Source organism: Vulpes lagopus, chromosome 2 (assembly GCF_018345385.1).
Source record: "Vulpes lagopus strain Blue_001 chromosome 2, ASM1834538v1, whole genome shotgun sequence".
NCBI lineage: Eukaryota > Metazoa > Chordata > Mammalia > Carnivora > Canidae > Vulpes > Vulpes lagopus.
In genome coordinates this window covers 178,405,008-178,419,037 of record NC_054825.1, presented here as the reverse complement: position 1 = coordinate 178,419,037, position 14,030 = coordinate 178,405,008, and the positions used below count along the sequence as shown (strand labels likewise).

The following is a 14,030-nucleotide window of genomic DNA, read 5'->3' as shown; positions in this document are numbered from 1 at the left end:
TAATTTGGATTAACCCAAATCCCTCTTTGGATTAATTACTGTTAGGAAGGACAAGCGTGTAGCATTCTTGCACATTTACGTGGGTGGGCCCGTGCTCTCGTTCCTCTCGGAGCTAAACACTGAGGAGTAGAACTTCTGGGCCACAGGGTCGCAGAGGTTGAGCCCAGGAGACTCTGCCAAATGGTTTTCTGGAATAGTTGCATCCGTTTACACTCCCTCCAGCCACATATGCAACACTTGACATCGTCAACATTTGTAATTTTGGCGATTCTGGTGGGTGTCGAGTTCAGATTTTATTATTTCATTATTTTATTTTTTATTTTTTTTTTCGAGTTCAGATTTTGAAATCCAGCGTGCCGGCCAAACAGAGAGGGTCTGTGAGCCTGCAGGCAGCTAGTGTGAAACTTCTGCACCCAAGCGCTGCTCAAGCTCTGCACGTGGGCCGCCCCCCCCCCCCCCGCCCCGCACCCCTGGAAGTCACTCGAGTCCTCCTCCCCTTCGCTGAGCACTCACGAGGAGCCCACTTGGGCCAGGTCTCATTGCCCTGCACTGGCTCCCACCTCTGCAAACCGCTTCGACCCACCGGAGATTATCCCTGAATGCACAGTCCATGGTGTGCCCTGGATTACGACCAAGATTACGACGAGGAGCATCACCACCACCGCCACCATTTGGACGTGCACGGACGCACAGGCACAAAGGCTAGAGGAAATAAAAGGATGGGAAGTTATCTGTTCACATAGGAAATTATCTCAAAATTTGGTGGCTTGAGATAACAGGCAGGTCATGGGGCATCTGCGGGTCGGGAGCCGGGGAGGGCTCAGCTGGATCCTTCTGCCCCAAGGCCGCCCAGGGGGCTGCAGGCAAGACCCTGTGTGGTGGAGCCCCGCGGCCTCCCTGGGCCCGGACAAGCCCCCGCGTGGCTGGCAAGCCGGTGCTGGCGCCGGCGGGAGGCCTCGCGTCCTCCGTGGGGCTGCTGGGCAGCCTCGGCACCAAGGAGTGTCTCCCCCTCGCGCCAGTGATCACGAGAGCAAGGCAGGTGCCTGGGGAGTCACGCACGGGCATTTCCACGGTCTCCACTGATCACGCAGGCTCAGCCGCGAGTGTGCGAGGGAGGCAGACAAGGATACGAGTGTGGGTCCCCCCGGCGTCGGTCCGCACCTCCCTTTGCCCTTCCGGAGGCCACCGCTGGGCCCAGGTGCCCGTGAGCTGTGCCAGCAGTAGTTTTCACACCGCACAGGAGGTGGCACGTGCCTGCAAGCTTTTGCATCTTACCCTTCTCCTGCCCCGTAGGTCTTGGAAATCCTTCCACCTCAGCCCGTGGAGACCTGCCTCCTTCCCTGTCGCCGGGGCAGCCCGGCCACCGTGTGCACGTGCCCTGACCTAAGTAGCCGCCTGCGCTGGGGATTGGGGCTGGGCCATGACTTCCCTGTTGTAAGCGGAGCCATGACGAGTAAGTGTGAGCGTATATCCCTTTGCACAAACACAACAACGTCCAAGGATAAGTGTCTCGGAGGCTCCTGGTCCCTAAACTTCCTGTTCTTGACGTGAATGCATCAGAGCAAGAGTCCCCTGCCAGCCAGGCCCCAAAGGCTGACTTTCTGGCGCCAAAACTCTGCTCCCAGACTTGTCATCCAACACAGACAGTTGTCACCCAGGACGCCCTGTGCCCTGTGCTCTGGGCGAGCGGCCCCGCTCCTGGGGAATCACGAGGCTTGCCCAGGTCTGCCCTGCTCCGGGGAGCCTCCCGACGCGGGCGCCTCTGCCCACCCTGCTCGGCCACGGCGCCCGGGAGCTGCCGAAGGAATGAACGCCCGAGATGGAGCCTTGTCCCCCGGGGCCGCCGGGGCTCCGAGGGCGTCGGTGAGCCTCGGCCATCCTGGAGATTCTCTTCAGGGGCGACATTCATTTCCTGCATCTGAAGCGTTTGTCGAAGGGGGCAGCCTTTCTCACGGTTCTCGCTTTCCCCTTTGGCCTGGTCAGAGCCTCACGGGGACACCTGGGATGGGAAACAGGCAGGACGGCGCCCGCAAACATGACAAGGACGTGCAGACTTGGAACGACCAGCGCACACCCAGCAAATATTGACACTGCGGGGCCGGGCCGGGGCGTGGAGGAGGGGGCCACGGCTGTCCCGCCCACGGGAGACCGGAGGTTCCCTCTGGGTTTCAATCCGATCCTGCAGCAATCCAAACTCCAACGATCCTTCCCATTAAAAAAAAAAAAAATTGCCATCTTGAGAGATCTTCCTGTGACATCAGTTTCCGAACCTCGCAGGGGCTCCTCCTGCAAAGCCAATCTCAGAGCCATTCCAGGAGGAATCGTCCCCGGCGCCCCCGTCTCCACGGCTTGCACACTCAGCCTCAGGCGCGTCCTCGATAGAGCAAGCCGCGTGCAGAGGGGTGGCCAGCGGCCCGATGTGAGGTCGAGTCCACGACCTGCCCGTGATGAGTAGGACAACCGCTGTTTCGCTTTTTTTCCGTATTTGTTCCCCCAACCTTCCGTTTTGAACACTCTCCGGAGAGCACAAGGGTCGTAAGAACCGTCCGAGGGACATGTCAAGTCGGGGGTGGGCCAACCCCAGCCGGTGGCCTGTTTTCGCGTGACCCGTCAGCTAACAAAGGCTTTTATATTTTTAAGTGGCTGGAAAAAAAGGAAAATAATGTTTCACAACACACGGGCGGTCAGACGTCGGCGGCGCTGAGGGAAGCTTGCCCACGGGCCGCCCCGGCCAGGCTGCTCTGTGCACCGCAGCACCGCTTGCTTGCCAGGTCTGGGCTGTTTGACCCTGTTCACGACAAAATCTGCCGACCCCTGACCTGGAGTCGTCACCGGTCACTACTCTGCCCCATTTGCTTTCCCGCCCTCCTGCTGCCACATTTCCCTTGGTCTTGGTCCTTTGCCCCAAATGCTTGAGTCCGCCCCCCCTTTCCCAAGCTCAACGCGGGGAACGACCGGCCTAGTCTGGCCTAGTCCGAGCAGAGATCAGCTACTACGAACGCCGCGGCCACAGCACTTGGCGCTTAGACCAAACTTAAGGGGAAGATCCAACACGCATTTCTGGCATTTTCCACCGAGGTGATTGCCCGAACCCCCAACCTAACATCCCGAGCCTCGGCAGTCCCCGAAGAAAGCCTGCTCCCTGAAGTCTGGAAGGCAGCTTTCCCTCCGAAAGTTCTTCTTACCCGAGGAGCAAATTAAAAAAAAAAAAAAAAAGAACAAAACAAAACCCTCGGGGAGAGCTCATTTTTTCCGCAGCTTGTGGCTTGGCTGAGTCACCCTCTGCCTTTCCCGGAGTCACGAGTTTTTCCTCGTACTTGCAGGAGCGCGGCCCTCCGCCCAGGCCTGTCCGCCCACAGCTGGTCCCTGCTGGGAAGGGGCGGATGGACAGACGGACAGCAGGACCAGCAGCCTCCCCGGCCGCAGGGCACTTCCCAGAGCTCCAGCCGGAGGCGGCGGGGATGGCGGCGCTGGAACCAGGGACCAGGAGGACACTGAGGCCCCGGAGGGTCCTGGGCCAGTGGGGAGGCCAGCCCCCGGGGGCGTCTGACCCCTCTCAGCTCCAGGGCCGACGGGTACATGTCCTCCCTCTGGCCAGGCGCACGGCTTGGTGCCAGGGGTGCAGTCGCACCGGGGTCGGCCCTCCTGCCGAGGCCACCACACCGCAGCCAGGGCCTTCCTTCCCCCGAAGCCCCTCTAGCCGGGGAAGTGGGGGACCTGGCACGGAGGCGGTCACGGAACACTGTGCCCCTCCAGTGCCACCCTCCGGCCCCCGGCCCCCGGCCCCTGGCAACAGGCAGTGTGTACCCTTGGGGCGACGTTTCCCGGGGTGTCAGGGTCCCCGCCGGCCGACCTGGGTCTGAGTCAGCCCCGGGTCCTTGGGCCTGGTCTCCCCTCCGCAGGTACAGAGGCCCGGCTGCCCCATCGGGACTCAGCACTGCGGGTGCTTATTCATCCGGAAGCACCTAAGAGGGTAAAGCGGGGTGGAGGGACCCACGGACAGGGTGGGGACTGTCCCCGATGCGGTCACGTGCCCAATCTGAAGGGGACAGTTCCACCCAGAGACCGGGGACTGTGTTTTCTGATCCTCTGATTTACCAGAAGGTGAAAATCCTGATTCGAACCTGAAAGCTCTCCCTGCGAGACGGGGGGCTCTGTGAGGCCGCGGCCTGTCCCCGTGCGGAGCTAACCGCAGGGAGGGTGGGAGCGGCCCTCCTCCCGGCCACCTCCACCCCTTCCCTCTCCGGCCTCTCCCGCCCTTCTCCTCCCCTGCCTCATCCCCTTCCTTCCTTAGTCCGCCTGCTGGCCGCACCCCTGGCTGTACCCCAGGCCTGGAGGGGCGCATCCCCTCCATCCCCTCCTCACGGGCTGTGCCTGCCGGCCGCACCCCCACCACTGCCGGGCTCAGGCCCCCTGGCTCCAGCCTCCAGCCTCCAGCCCGGAGCAGCTCTTGCTCCTGCCTCCCTGCCCATGGACACCGCGTGGCCCAGCCGGCTCCTCTCCGAAGCCCCGGGGCCTGCCCTTCTGCGTGTGTCTAGGGAGCCTGGCCTCGCTCTAGCGCTGGGCCCACGGAGGGAGAGGCCGGGGGCTCCCTGCCCAGCTGGGGGGACAAGCCCTGGGCACTAAGCAAGTGCGCGGGTAAGATGTACACACTGTAAACCTGGGTGAGGTCACGCGGGGTGGGGGTCGGGGTGCGGGGCTGCCCGAGTGCGGGGGAGCGAGGGCTGGGACCCCAGAGCCAAAGGTGCAGCCATCCCGGGAAGGTGTAGGGGGGAGGGACGTGCAAAGGCCCAGAGGTGGGACCGCCTTGGGGTTTTGAGGAAGAGGAAGAGGACATGGGAGATGAAGTGCGGGGAGTGGGGGGACCAGAGGGAGACTGGGCAGGCCTCCTGGAGGGGCGAGGACGGGAACTTCCTTCCCCGTCCCAGGAGGCGGGAGGGCCTGGGTGGGGACGCAGCACCAAACCCGATTCTCCTTCAGGCTCCGCTCAGGTTTCAAAGGTCCCATGATAAGAAGATTAAAATGTAAAAAGGGTTAAATGCTGCCGGTTTGTCACATGCGGAAACCTACAGTAGTTGCTGAGAGAAGACTGGCAGCCGGCAGCAGGGAGCCCCACCAGGCAGTCCCCACCAGGCAGTCCCCGCCAGGCAGTCCCGCCCTCGGTGACACCCCCGATGCCCTTGGGTCCCGTGAGCACCCTCTCCAGCGCCGGGTGAGCAGCCTGGGTGTGGGGTGGGTACAGCAGGGGACCAGGGGGCAGGGGGGGACCTGGGGGAGTCACCCTGGAGCAGCAGCCCGGGGAACAGCCGGGGTGCAGGGGGGGCACAGCACGGGGAGACCTCTCGGGGTCACCCTGGAGCAGCCGGGGTGCAGGGGGCGCAGCGGGGGGACCTCTCGGGGTCGCCCTGGAGCAGCAGCCCCGGGAGCATCCGGGGTGCGGGGGGCACAGCGGGGAGACCTCTCGGGGTCACCCTGGAGCAGCAGCCCCGGGGAGGAGCCAGGGTGCGGGGGGTGCAGGGGGGGCCTCGCGGGGTCGCCCTGGAGCAGCAGCCCCGGGAGCATCCGGGGTGCGGGGGGTGCAGGGGGGGCCTCGCGGGGTCGCCCTGGAGCAGCAGCCCGGGGTCTCCCGCAGGGTCCGTGGGTCCAGGTCCCGCCCGGCCCCGCCTGGGGCGCTGGGGCTGCGCGCACGTCCCGCCGCGGGCTCCGAGGTCGCGCCCAGGCCCCGCCCCCCGCGGTCCGGGAGCCCGATTGGCCGAGCGGGCGGGGGGCGTGTCCGGGGCGGGTCCGGGGCGGGTCCGGGGAGGCGGCGCGCGGCGGGCGGGGGCGCAGACCCGGAGCGGAGCGCGGCTGGCTCGGCGCGCAAGGCCCCGCGGCGGAGGTAGGGCCGGGCGGGGCCGGGCGGGGCCGGGCGGGGGGCGGGGGGCGGGACCCTCTCGGGGCCCAGAGGCCGCAGGTCCCCCCAGCCCCGAGGGCTGAGCAGGCGGCGGCGTCTTCGGCGGGGCTGGTGGGAAGAGGAAGGCTCCCGGGACCCCGAAGGTGGGGGCGCCCGGACTCGACCTCCGCGGGGCCGGGGGGTGCGGGGTCACCCGGGGGGGGGGAGCCGGTGGGAGGGAGGGAGGGAGGCCCTGCTGGGTCCCTGCGGCGCAGCTCCCACTGGGGTCGGTGCAGGCGAGCGGCGCCCTGGGCCTGTGTCCTGCACACGTCAGCCCTGGGGCTGCCAAGGGGGTGAGGCCGCCCGGCTGGGCAGGGGCCTGCCGGGGCCCCGAGGGAGCCCTGGGCGCGGGTGCAGCAGGGGTCGGGCGGTCAGAGGGCGGTGCTGCCCTCCGGACTTGAGGATTCCCGATTCTTTTTTTTTTTAAGATTTTATTTATTCTTGAGACACACAGAGGAGCAGACACAGGCAGAGGGAGGAGCAGGCTCCGTGCAGGGAGCCCGATGGGGACTCGGTCCTGGGACCCCGGGGTCACGCCCTGGGCCGAAGGCAGACTCCACCACAGAGCCCCTGGGCGTCCTGGGGACCTGGGGATTCCGGATTCTGTCCTGGGGATTCCAGATTCTGTCCTGGGGCGGGAGCAGCCCCGCTGGAGCTGGGCCCTCGGGCAGCAATTTTGATGAGGGAGGTGGAACCTCCCCTGGGGGGCTTCTGCGGGCGCAGCCTCGCCTCCTTCCCGTGCTGCCTGGTGAGCTGCAGGCTCCGGGCTAAGAGCACCTGTGACTCACTTTCCTCACTCCCAGCTTCTTGGTGGAGAAGGGCCTCCGGGAAGCGCAGGGGGGGTGGGCAGGGGGGACACGGGGTCAGCGCCTCTGGAAGGAGGGGCCCTTGGGTCGTGGTGCCCTCCTCCTGCCCTTGGACAGAAACCCAGATCCTCCCCTGGCCCCGAGGCCCCTCATGCGTGGCCTCTGCTGGCCCCTTCCGCGTTACCTCCTGCCCCTCGCTCCTTCCTCTGTGGCCGCCGCGGCTCTGGAGCTGTTCCCAAGGCCCAGAACATTCTCCCCCCGCTCCGGGCTTTGCAGGACTGGCTCTTCCCGTTCCCGTCAGGTTGGTGTAAGGTTACTTCCTGGCGGCCTTGCCTGCCCCCCCCCCACTGACCCGCCCGCCCTCGGCCTCCAGCGCTAGCTCAGAAGTGGCCTGTCCCTCGGGGAAGTCTGCAGGCGGGCTGGGGGCCGGACTCTGCTGCTTTGCCCTAAGCTGGTGCCAGCCCGGTAGGACCGTGGGGGGCGCAAGACGGGCCTTCCAGGCCATATTCGGAAGGCGAAACCGGCAGGTGTGGGAGCTCGGTGGGGCCTGGGGCTGCAGGGAAGGGGGCGGCCGTGCATCAGCCTGGCCCTGGTCAGAGAGGCCAAAGGACGGTACAGGGGCCGCATCTCGACTCCGGGCCTCTGACCCTGGCCGGGGAGCCCCCTCTCGATAAGCAGTGTCCCCAGCTGTAGGTCTAACAGAGGGTGGCCCTGGGTGCCCCGCCGAGGTCCTGCTCTCCAGGGTTCCCGGGGTGGGGGCCAGACATCGCTCTCGAACCACACAGGCTGCTTCTGAGCAGAAGACAGGAGAGAACAGGGTCCCCCGGACGCATCCCCGGAGCCGGGCCCTCGCCCATTTGCCGCCTCGGGGGTGTAGACCGGGGATCTGCAAACCTTTTCTGTAAGGGGCCCAATGGTAAATATTTTAGGCTTTGCCAGCCAGTCTCTGTTGCCGTGTCCCCGGGAACTGGATTTAGAAAAGTGGGCAGGGGTCAGACTGGACGTGCACCTGCCGGCCCCGCTGTAGCTGGCGTGCGAAGCCTCCCCCGCGAGGCCCAGGACCGAAGCCACCCCGCAGTGCTTGGGGCACGGCTCCGAGACCCGGTGTTTGCGGGGCACCGTCAGCCCCCTCGGGGGGATCCCCTGTGTCCAGGGGGCCACCCAGGAGCCTGGCAGCCTCCCAAGCCCTCCCCCAGAAAGCAGGTGTGTTCATTTCCCTGCGCCACACACCGACCCTTCCACAGAGCCCGCCCCCACCAACCCCGGGCGGGGCACCGCACCGCAGGCACCCGAGGCAGGCCGCCCCAGGGACAGTGGGATCAGCGTGTGTCCCCAAGGAGGGAGGCTCACCTCTTTGGGGAGAGCAACAAAAGCAGGAGTCCCCATCTGCTTGGGCGCGGGGCTGCTGCATTTACAAGACGAATCTCCAGGCCGCGTCAACCAGGGTGAAGTGACGGGCGTGAGAAGGGTGGGCACATGGGGCGGGGGCAGCCCTCCCCCCGGCGGGGACCCGCCCGAGGCTCCTGGGGGAGAGGGGCAGCAGAGCCTCTGGGTACCCCAATCCGCGTATGGGATCGGCTCAGAGCCCAGCCCCCCTGCAGAGATCCTGGCCTTCCCGGGCCAGCAGCCGGCCGGGGCCCCTGGGGCCTGCGGAGGGTCTCAACATCGCCGACTGGGGCCAGGCAGCAGGGCCCCTGGCGCGGGGGTCCCGGCCCCCCACAAGGGACAAGGAGGCGATGTTGTAGGCCCTCTCTTGCCTAAACCTCTCCGCTCCCCGGGTGCTGCTGTGCGCGTCCTCCGTGCCGGCCACCTGGGCCCTCGGGTCCGAGCGGGGACCTGGGCGGGCTGGCCTCTTGCTCACCGGACCCCGCAGGCCGGATGGGGGGCCGTCTCCCTCGGCGCAGAGCCCACCCGCCTCCGTGCCAGATGTGTCAAGCCTCGGCCTGTGGCCCCAAGATTGGGTTTCTGGCTTCGGTTCGGCCAGGCAGCTGGCCCCGCAGGTGCGCCCGGAGGGAACAAGCGGCATCCGTCCTCGGGGCCCCCTCCCGGCATCTCCTGTGTCCCTGTGCCCGGACACCGAGGTCCGGGGGGCCCCGCCGGCGACCCAGTGCAAGCCCACGGGTGGAGCCCCAGCCAGCGGCGGACACCTTCCTCCTGCGAGGAGAGGGAGTCGCCCAAGCCCGCATTCCCGCCTCCTGGAGTTGCCGTCCTGGGAATCTGTCCCTTTGCTGCTGCTCGTTTTAAAGAAAAGCAACAGAACGTGGTAGATGAAGGTGGAGTCGTACGCGCCCCCGCCCGTGGCTGGTGCCCTCCAGGTGCCCTCCCCGGCCACCCTCTCCCGACTGTGCTGGGTCCATCATTGGGGTCTAGCGGCCTTCGCCGTTCGTAGGGGGACAGCTGGGTGCTGTCTAGTGTGTGTCACCCAGTGAGACATCCCACGAGTCCTTGGCCTGGGCGCGGGACGCCTCTGCCCTGTGACGTCACAGCCCTTCTTCCCCATCCCCCGCACCCCTGCAGCCACCTTTCTACCTGTGCCCCTGTGTTTGGCTGCGTGTGATGCCGCAGGGGTGGGGACCCAACCTGTCCCTCTGCGGCCGGCTTATCCCACTGAGCGTCGGCGTCTTCGGGGTTCCTCCGTGTGGTGGCAGGAGGGGTCAGAGCCGCCTTCCTTTTAGGGCTGATTACTCCTCCGTTTGCACATTTTGCTCAGCCTTTGGTCCGCCGACGGACCTGTGGGTTCCTGGTACGGCTCGGCTGCCGCGGCGATTGCCCCGTGAACACGGTGTGCCCCCCCGGCCTGGAGGCCCTGCTTTTGGTCCTGCAGGGAGACCCCCAGGATTGGAATCCCGGGGCCGCATGGTTTCTGTGCTCGTCCCTTCCCGCGGAGCCTCTGCGCCCTGCGCCGCACCCCTTGTAGTTCCCACGGGGAGCCCGTGGGGCTTCGACTTCTCCGCATCCTCCCCACACCTGTTATTACTGCCTGGGGTTTTTGTTATTTGGGGTTTTGGGGTTGTTGTTTTTTTTGATAGTCGCCACCCTCATGAGTGTGAAGTCCCATCCTTTCCGTCTTCACTCGTAGGTCGAGTTCTTGAACACTTGAGACGTGTGATGTGGACACGGACGCTGTCACGTACCGTTTGGCAGGTTGCTTTTCCGCTCGGCCTGTGACGTCTGTGCTCACTCCGTCTTGAGCCGCGTGGACTGGGTGAGTGGTCGTAGGTGCCGACGGCCGCCCCGGGTGCGAGCCGCCCGGCCGGGTGCCCCGTCCCATCCCCCGCCCCGTGCTAGGCGTCTCTCAGCTGGGCTGCAGGTCGCCAATCCCCTGCTCTTGGCTGCGTCCCTGTGCTGCGCCCTGAGCCCCCCTCCCCCCGGGGAGCCCTCAGCCGGCCGTCCCAGCCCCCAGTCCCCAGCCCCCAGCCCAGGGGCCAATTATCAGCCAGGTTGGCAACACACGGCCAAGATCAGCAACCTAGAAGTAGTGGTTCTTACATAAGGCAGCAGGGGCAGCACTCCTCAGGATGCCTGTGGTCTGAAGGGGGCAAGTGGCACGTGACTCGGGGGCCCCCAGCACCCCTCTTGTGCAATGCATGCAGCCTGCACCCTGGGCCCCGCTCTGGCTTCCCACAAGCCGTGTGACTTAGAGAACTGCAGCGTGGTGACCCAGAAATGTGTGAACTGCGTGGCCGGGCGCACGGAGGCGGCGGTGAGCTCAGCTCTCACCTGCTTCCTCTTCAGGAGTCGGAGCTGACTCATGCACAGCGCGCCCTCGGGCAGCTTTGCAAAGGCTCCTCCGCTCACTAGCGACTCCCGACTCCCGGGACGCCTGTGCTCGCCCCGTCCCAGCACCGGGGCTGCTCTAGTGACCGAGAAAGGGCCCCTGGTCTCCCGGAGCTTGGAACCCGGGGCGGGAGATAGGAACCCCAGGAGCAAAGGACAGGGAGACAAGAAGACGCTCGGCCCTCCGAAGTCCCGTGGAGAGAAACACAGAGTGGGGTAACGTCTTGGAGAACGACGCCAGCAAGCGTTTTCCGTAGAGGCCAGGTGGCATCCTAGGCCTCGCGGCCGGGGCTGTGTCCGCCGCGGCAGCACGAACGCCGCCAGGGACCCGGGTAGCTAAAAGGGTACGGCTGTGTTCCAATAAAACTTTATTTAAAAAAATAGGCTGTGGGCCAGATGCGACCCTCGGGCCCTAGTTTGCCGACCCTGTACGGGGTTAGGGGTTAGGGGTTAGGGGAGGCTCCCTGAGCTGGGGCTGTCGCAGGGCCTTTCTGGGGGGAGATGAGAACCCAGAGCCCAGTCACAGGAAGGAGCCGGCGAGGGACGACGTGATGGCACCTTGCTGTTGCTTCAGTGTGTAGCTGCCTGGTGAGACGGGGTGCGGGGGATAAAACTGTGGAGCTGGGCGCCTGGGGCCTCAGCGGGTGAGCATCTGCCTTCGGCTCAGGGTGCGACCCCGGGGTCCTGGGATCGAGTCCCGCATCGGGCTCCCTGCAGGGAGCCTGAGTCTCTCATGAGCAAATAAATTAAATATTAAAAAAAAAATGGTGCAGCTTGCTCATGGGTTGAGTGTTGGGGGTACAGGAAGGAGGAGGTTCAAGGATGTTCCTGGATTTGGGGCTTGAACCAACAGGTGAGCAGTGGTTGTGTCCATGGAAAAGAAGAGCTGGAGGGAAAGGTGGGCTTTGTGTTGGGCTTGTTGAATGTGAGGAGCTTCTCCGATGAGCAGGTGGGAGGTCGTGTGGGCAGGTGGACGTCGGCGCAGAGAGGCCAGGGCTGGAGGCCTGGCCTGGGGAGTCAGGGTGTTTGGGTGGGGGTGTGAGTCCGGGGGTCACCGGGAGGGTGTGTGGCTGGAGGAGAGGGGGCCTGGGTGAGATCTGGGCCACCAAGGTTTTGTGCTTGGCAGAGGGGGACGGAGGGGGCCTCACAGTCCATGGAGGAAGGCCCCGAGCCCCCTGCTTACACACAGAGCCTCAGTTCCCCCAGCAGCGGGCGGCTCTGCCTCCGAGGGCCGGTGTGAGGATCCATAAGGTAGTCGCTCGGCGCGGTGACCCCTGAGCCCCAGGCCGAGGGAGCCACTTGCAGGCCTGTGAGGGTGGCGCAGTCTGCGGTGGCCGAGGGGTGCAGACCCCTGTTGCCTGGCCCTCACCGTCCCGCACGTGCGCCCGCACCCTCCTGCCCGGGGAGGCCCTCCAAACCCCTGCCCTTGGGTGGGCAGCGTGAGGTCGTGTCCTCGCCGGGCTCCCAGGCCCCGCGGGGCGCCAAGCCCCACCCCCGGCCTCCAGGGGCTTCCCCGTGGTCCCCCAGGTTGGCATGTGGCCTCCAGGGCGGCGCGTGTGCGGTTGGGTGGCCGCCCGGGGTGACGCGTGGTGGGTCAGCGAGGCGGGGCCCGGGCGGGGTGTGGGCCCGAGCCCCCGCTGACCCCCCGGCCCCGCCAGGCCGCCGGCGACGATGGTGGATTACCTGGCCAACACGGAGATCAACAGCCAGCGCATCGCCGCGGTGGAGAGCTGCTTCGGGGCGTCGGGGCAGCCGCTGGCGCTGCCGGGCCGGGTGCTGCTGGGCGAGGGCGTGCTCACCAAGGAGTGCCGCAAGAAGGCCAAGCCGCGCATCTTCTTCCTCTTCAACGACATCCTGGTGTACGGCAGCATCGTGCTCAGCAAGCGCAAGTACCGCGGGCAGCACATCATCCCGCTGGAGGAGGTGACGCTCGAGCCGCTGCCCGAGACCCTGCAGGCCAAGAACCGCTGGATGATCAAGACGGCCAAGAAGTCGTTCGTGGTGTCGGCCGCCTCCACCACGGAGCGCCAGGAGTGGATCAGCCACATCGAGGAGTGCGTGCGGCGGCAGCTGCTGGCCACGGGCCGCCCGCCCAGCACGGAGCACGCGGCGCCCTGGATCCCCGACAAGGCCACGGACATCTGCATGCGCTGCACGCAGACGCGCTTCTCCGCCCTCACGCGGCGCCACCACTGCCGCAAGTGCGGCTTCGTGGTCTGCGCCGAGTGCTCCCGGGAGCGCTTCCTGCTGCCGCGCCTGTCGCCCAAGCCCCTGCGGGTGTGCAGCCTCTGCTACCGCGAGCTGGCGGCGCAGAAGCGCGAGGAGGAGGAGGAGGGGGGCGGCGGGCCCGGCGGGGGCGCCCCGGGGCAGCCGCGGGCCTACCTGGGGGGGGCCGAGTGCGGGGCCTCCAGTGGGGACGACGAGGACTCCGACGAGGACAAGGAGGGCGGAGGGGACGGCGACTGGCCCAGCCGCGTGGAGTTCTACGCCTCGGGCGTGTCCTGGTCAGCCTTCCACAGCTGAGCGGCCGCCGGACGCGCCCCCGGGTGCCCCGAGACGGCGGCGGGCGGCGGGGCGCTGGGATCGGCCCCGGCACCCTCCTCTGGCGCCTCAGGGGATTCCCTTTCCACTTGGCAAACCCACGTCGCCTTGGCCTCCTGGGAACTTGTGCCTTTTCTCACCTGCGGCCCCAGGTGACCCCTGGAGCCAGACAACGCCAGCACCTTCCAGGACCAGAGGGAAGACGGGACGGGAGCCCTGGGCCTGCCTCCCAGACGCGCACACCCGCGGGAGGGCCGGGGCCTTGGAGACCGGGTCGGCCCCTGCCCCTCGCGGTGCCCGTGCCCAGCTGGCTGGCCCCTCGCCGGCCCAGAGCCTGCCCTCCAGCCTGGGGCCCCGGCCTCCGGCCCCATCTCGCCCCTGCCCGGGGTCCCCCTCAGTCCTGCCCTCATCCGTCCCCGTGCCCGGGAAAGCCTCGTTCTCTGTTAGGACCCCTCATGGCAAGTGACGGGAACCCTGCCCAGGCTCTGCTGTCACAATAAAAAGAACGTTCATTGACTCGTGTGGTCTCCCTCAGTCACGGCTCCTCACGGGCCGAAATCCTGGCAGGGGAGCCTCCTGCCACGCCGGGCGCTCCTGGGAACACTGGCGGCCCAGTGGGTCGGACACGGGTGCCACACCCGTGGTCCCCGAGCACGTGTCCCGTCCACCTGGGCCCACCTGGGGCTCTGACCACCGCCCGGCACCCGCAGCCCCGTCCCCTGGCGTGAGTCGTCTAAACAGAAGGGCAGGGAGCAAACGGAGCCCCTCGTCCAGCTCCCCCGGGCCTTCCCGGTTCAACGCTGCCCCTGCGGCCTCCCCTAGGCCTGCCCCGGGGACGGCGCCGTGGAGTGGGCGGCGACTGGCCTCGCTCAGAGCGAGCGTGTCGGGGCTGGGCCTTGAATGCCAGCCGCCCGGGGCCCGTCCCGCAGCTGGCTACGGGCCGTGGGTCCTTGGATGGCCGCCTGGCGGGCCTG

General features: G+C 66.8%; 1 protein-coding gene across 5 annotated transcripts; it reads left to right on the top strand.

Annotated features, from left to right (window-relative positions):
- The first annotated feature begins 3,939 nt into the window (after positions 1-3,939).
- PLEKHF1 (pleckstrin homology and FYVE domain containing 1) lies at positions 3,940-13,572 on the top strand. 5 transcript variants are annotated; one of them, XM_041744797.1, is made up of 4 exons: positions 3,940-4,638; positions 4,981-5,212; positions 9,818-9,943; positions 12,174-13,572. In XM_041744797.1, exon 4 carries the CDS (start codon positions 12,187-12,189, stop codon positions 13,036-13,038), a length of 852 nt encoding a protein of 283 aa, XP_041600731.1. In that variant the 5' UTR covers positions 3,940-4,638; positions 4,981-5,212; positions 9,818-9,943; positions 12,174-12,186; the 3' UTR covers positions 13,039-13,572. The 5 variants fall into 5 exon arrangements, with proteins under 5 accessions (XP_041600731.1, XP_041600732.1, XP_041600730.1 ...); XM_041744798.1 differs by lacking the exon at positions 4,981-5,212; XM_041744796.1 differs by lacking the exon at positions 3,940-4,638 and having other exon boundaries at positions 4,705-5,212.
- Positions 13,573-14,030: the final 458 nt, after the last annotated feature.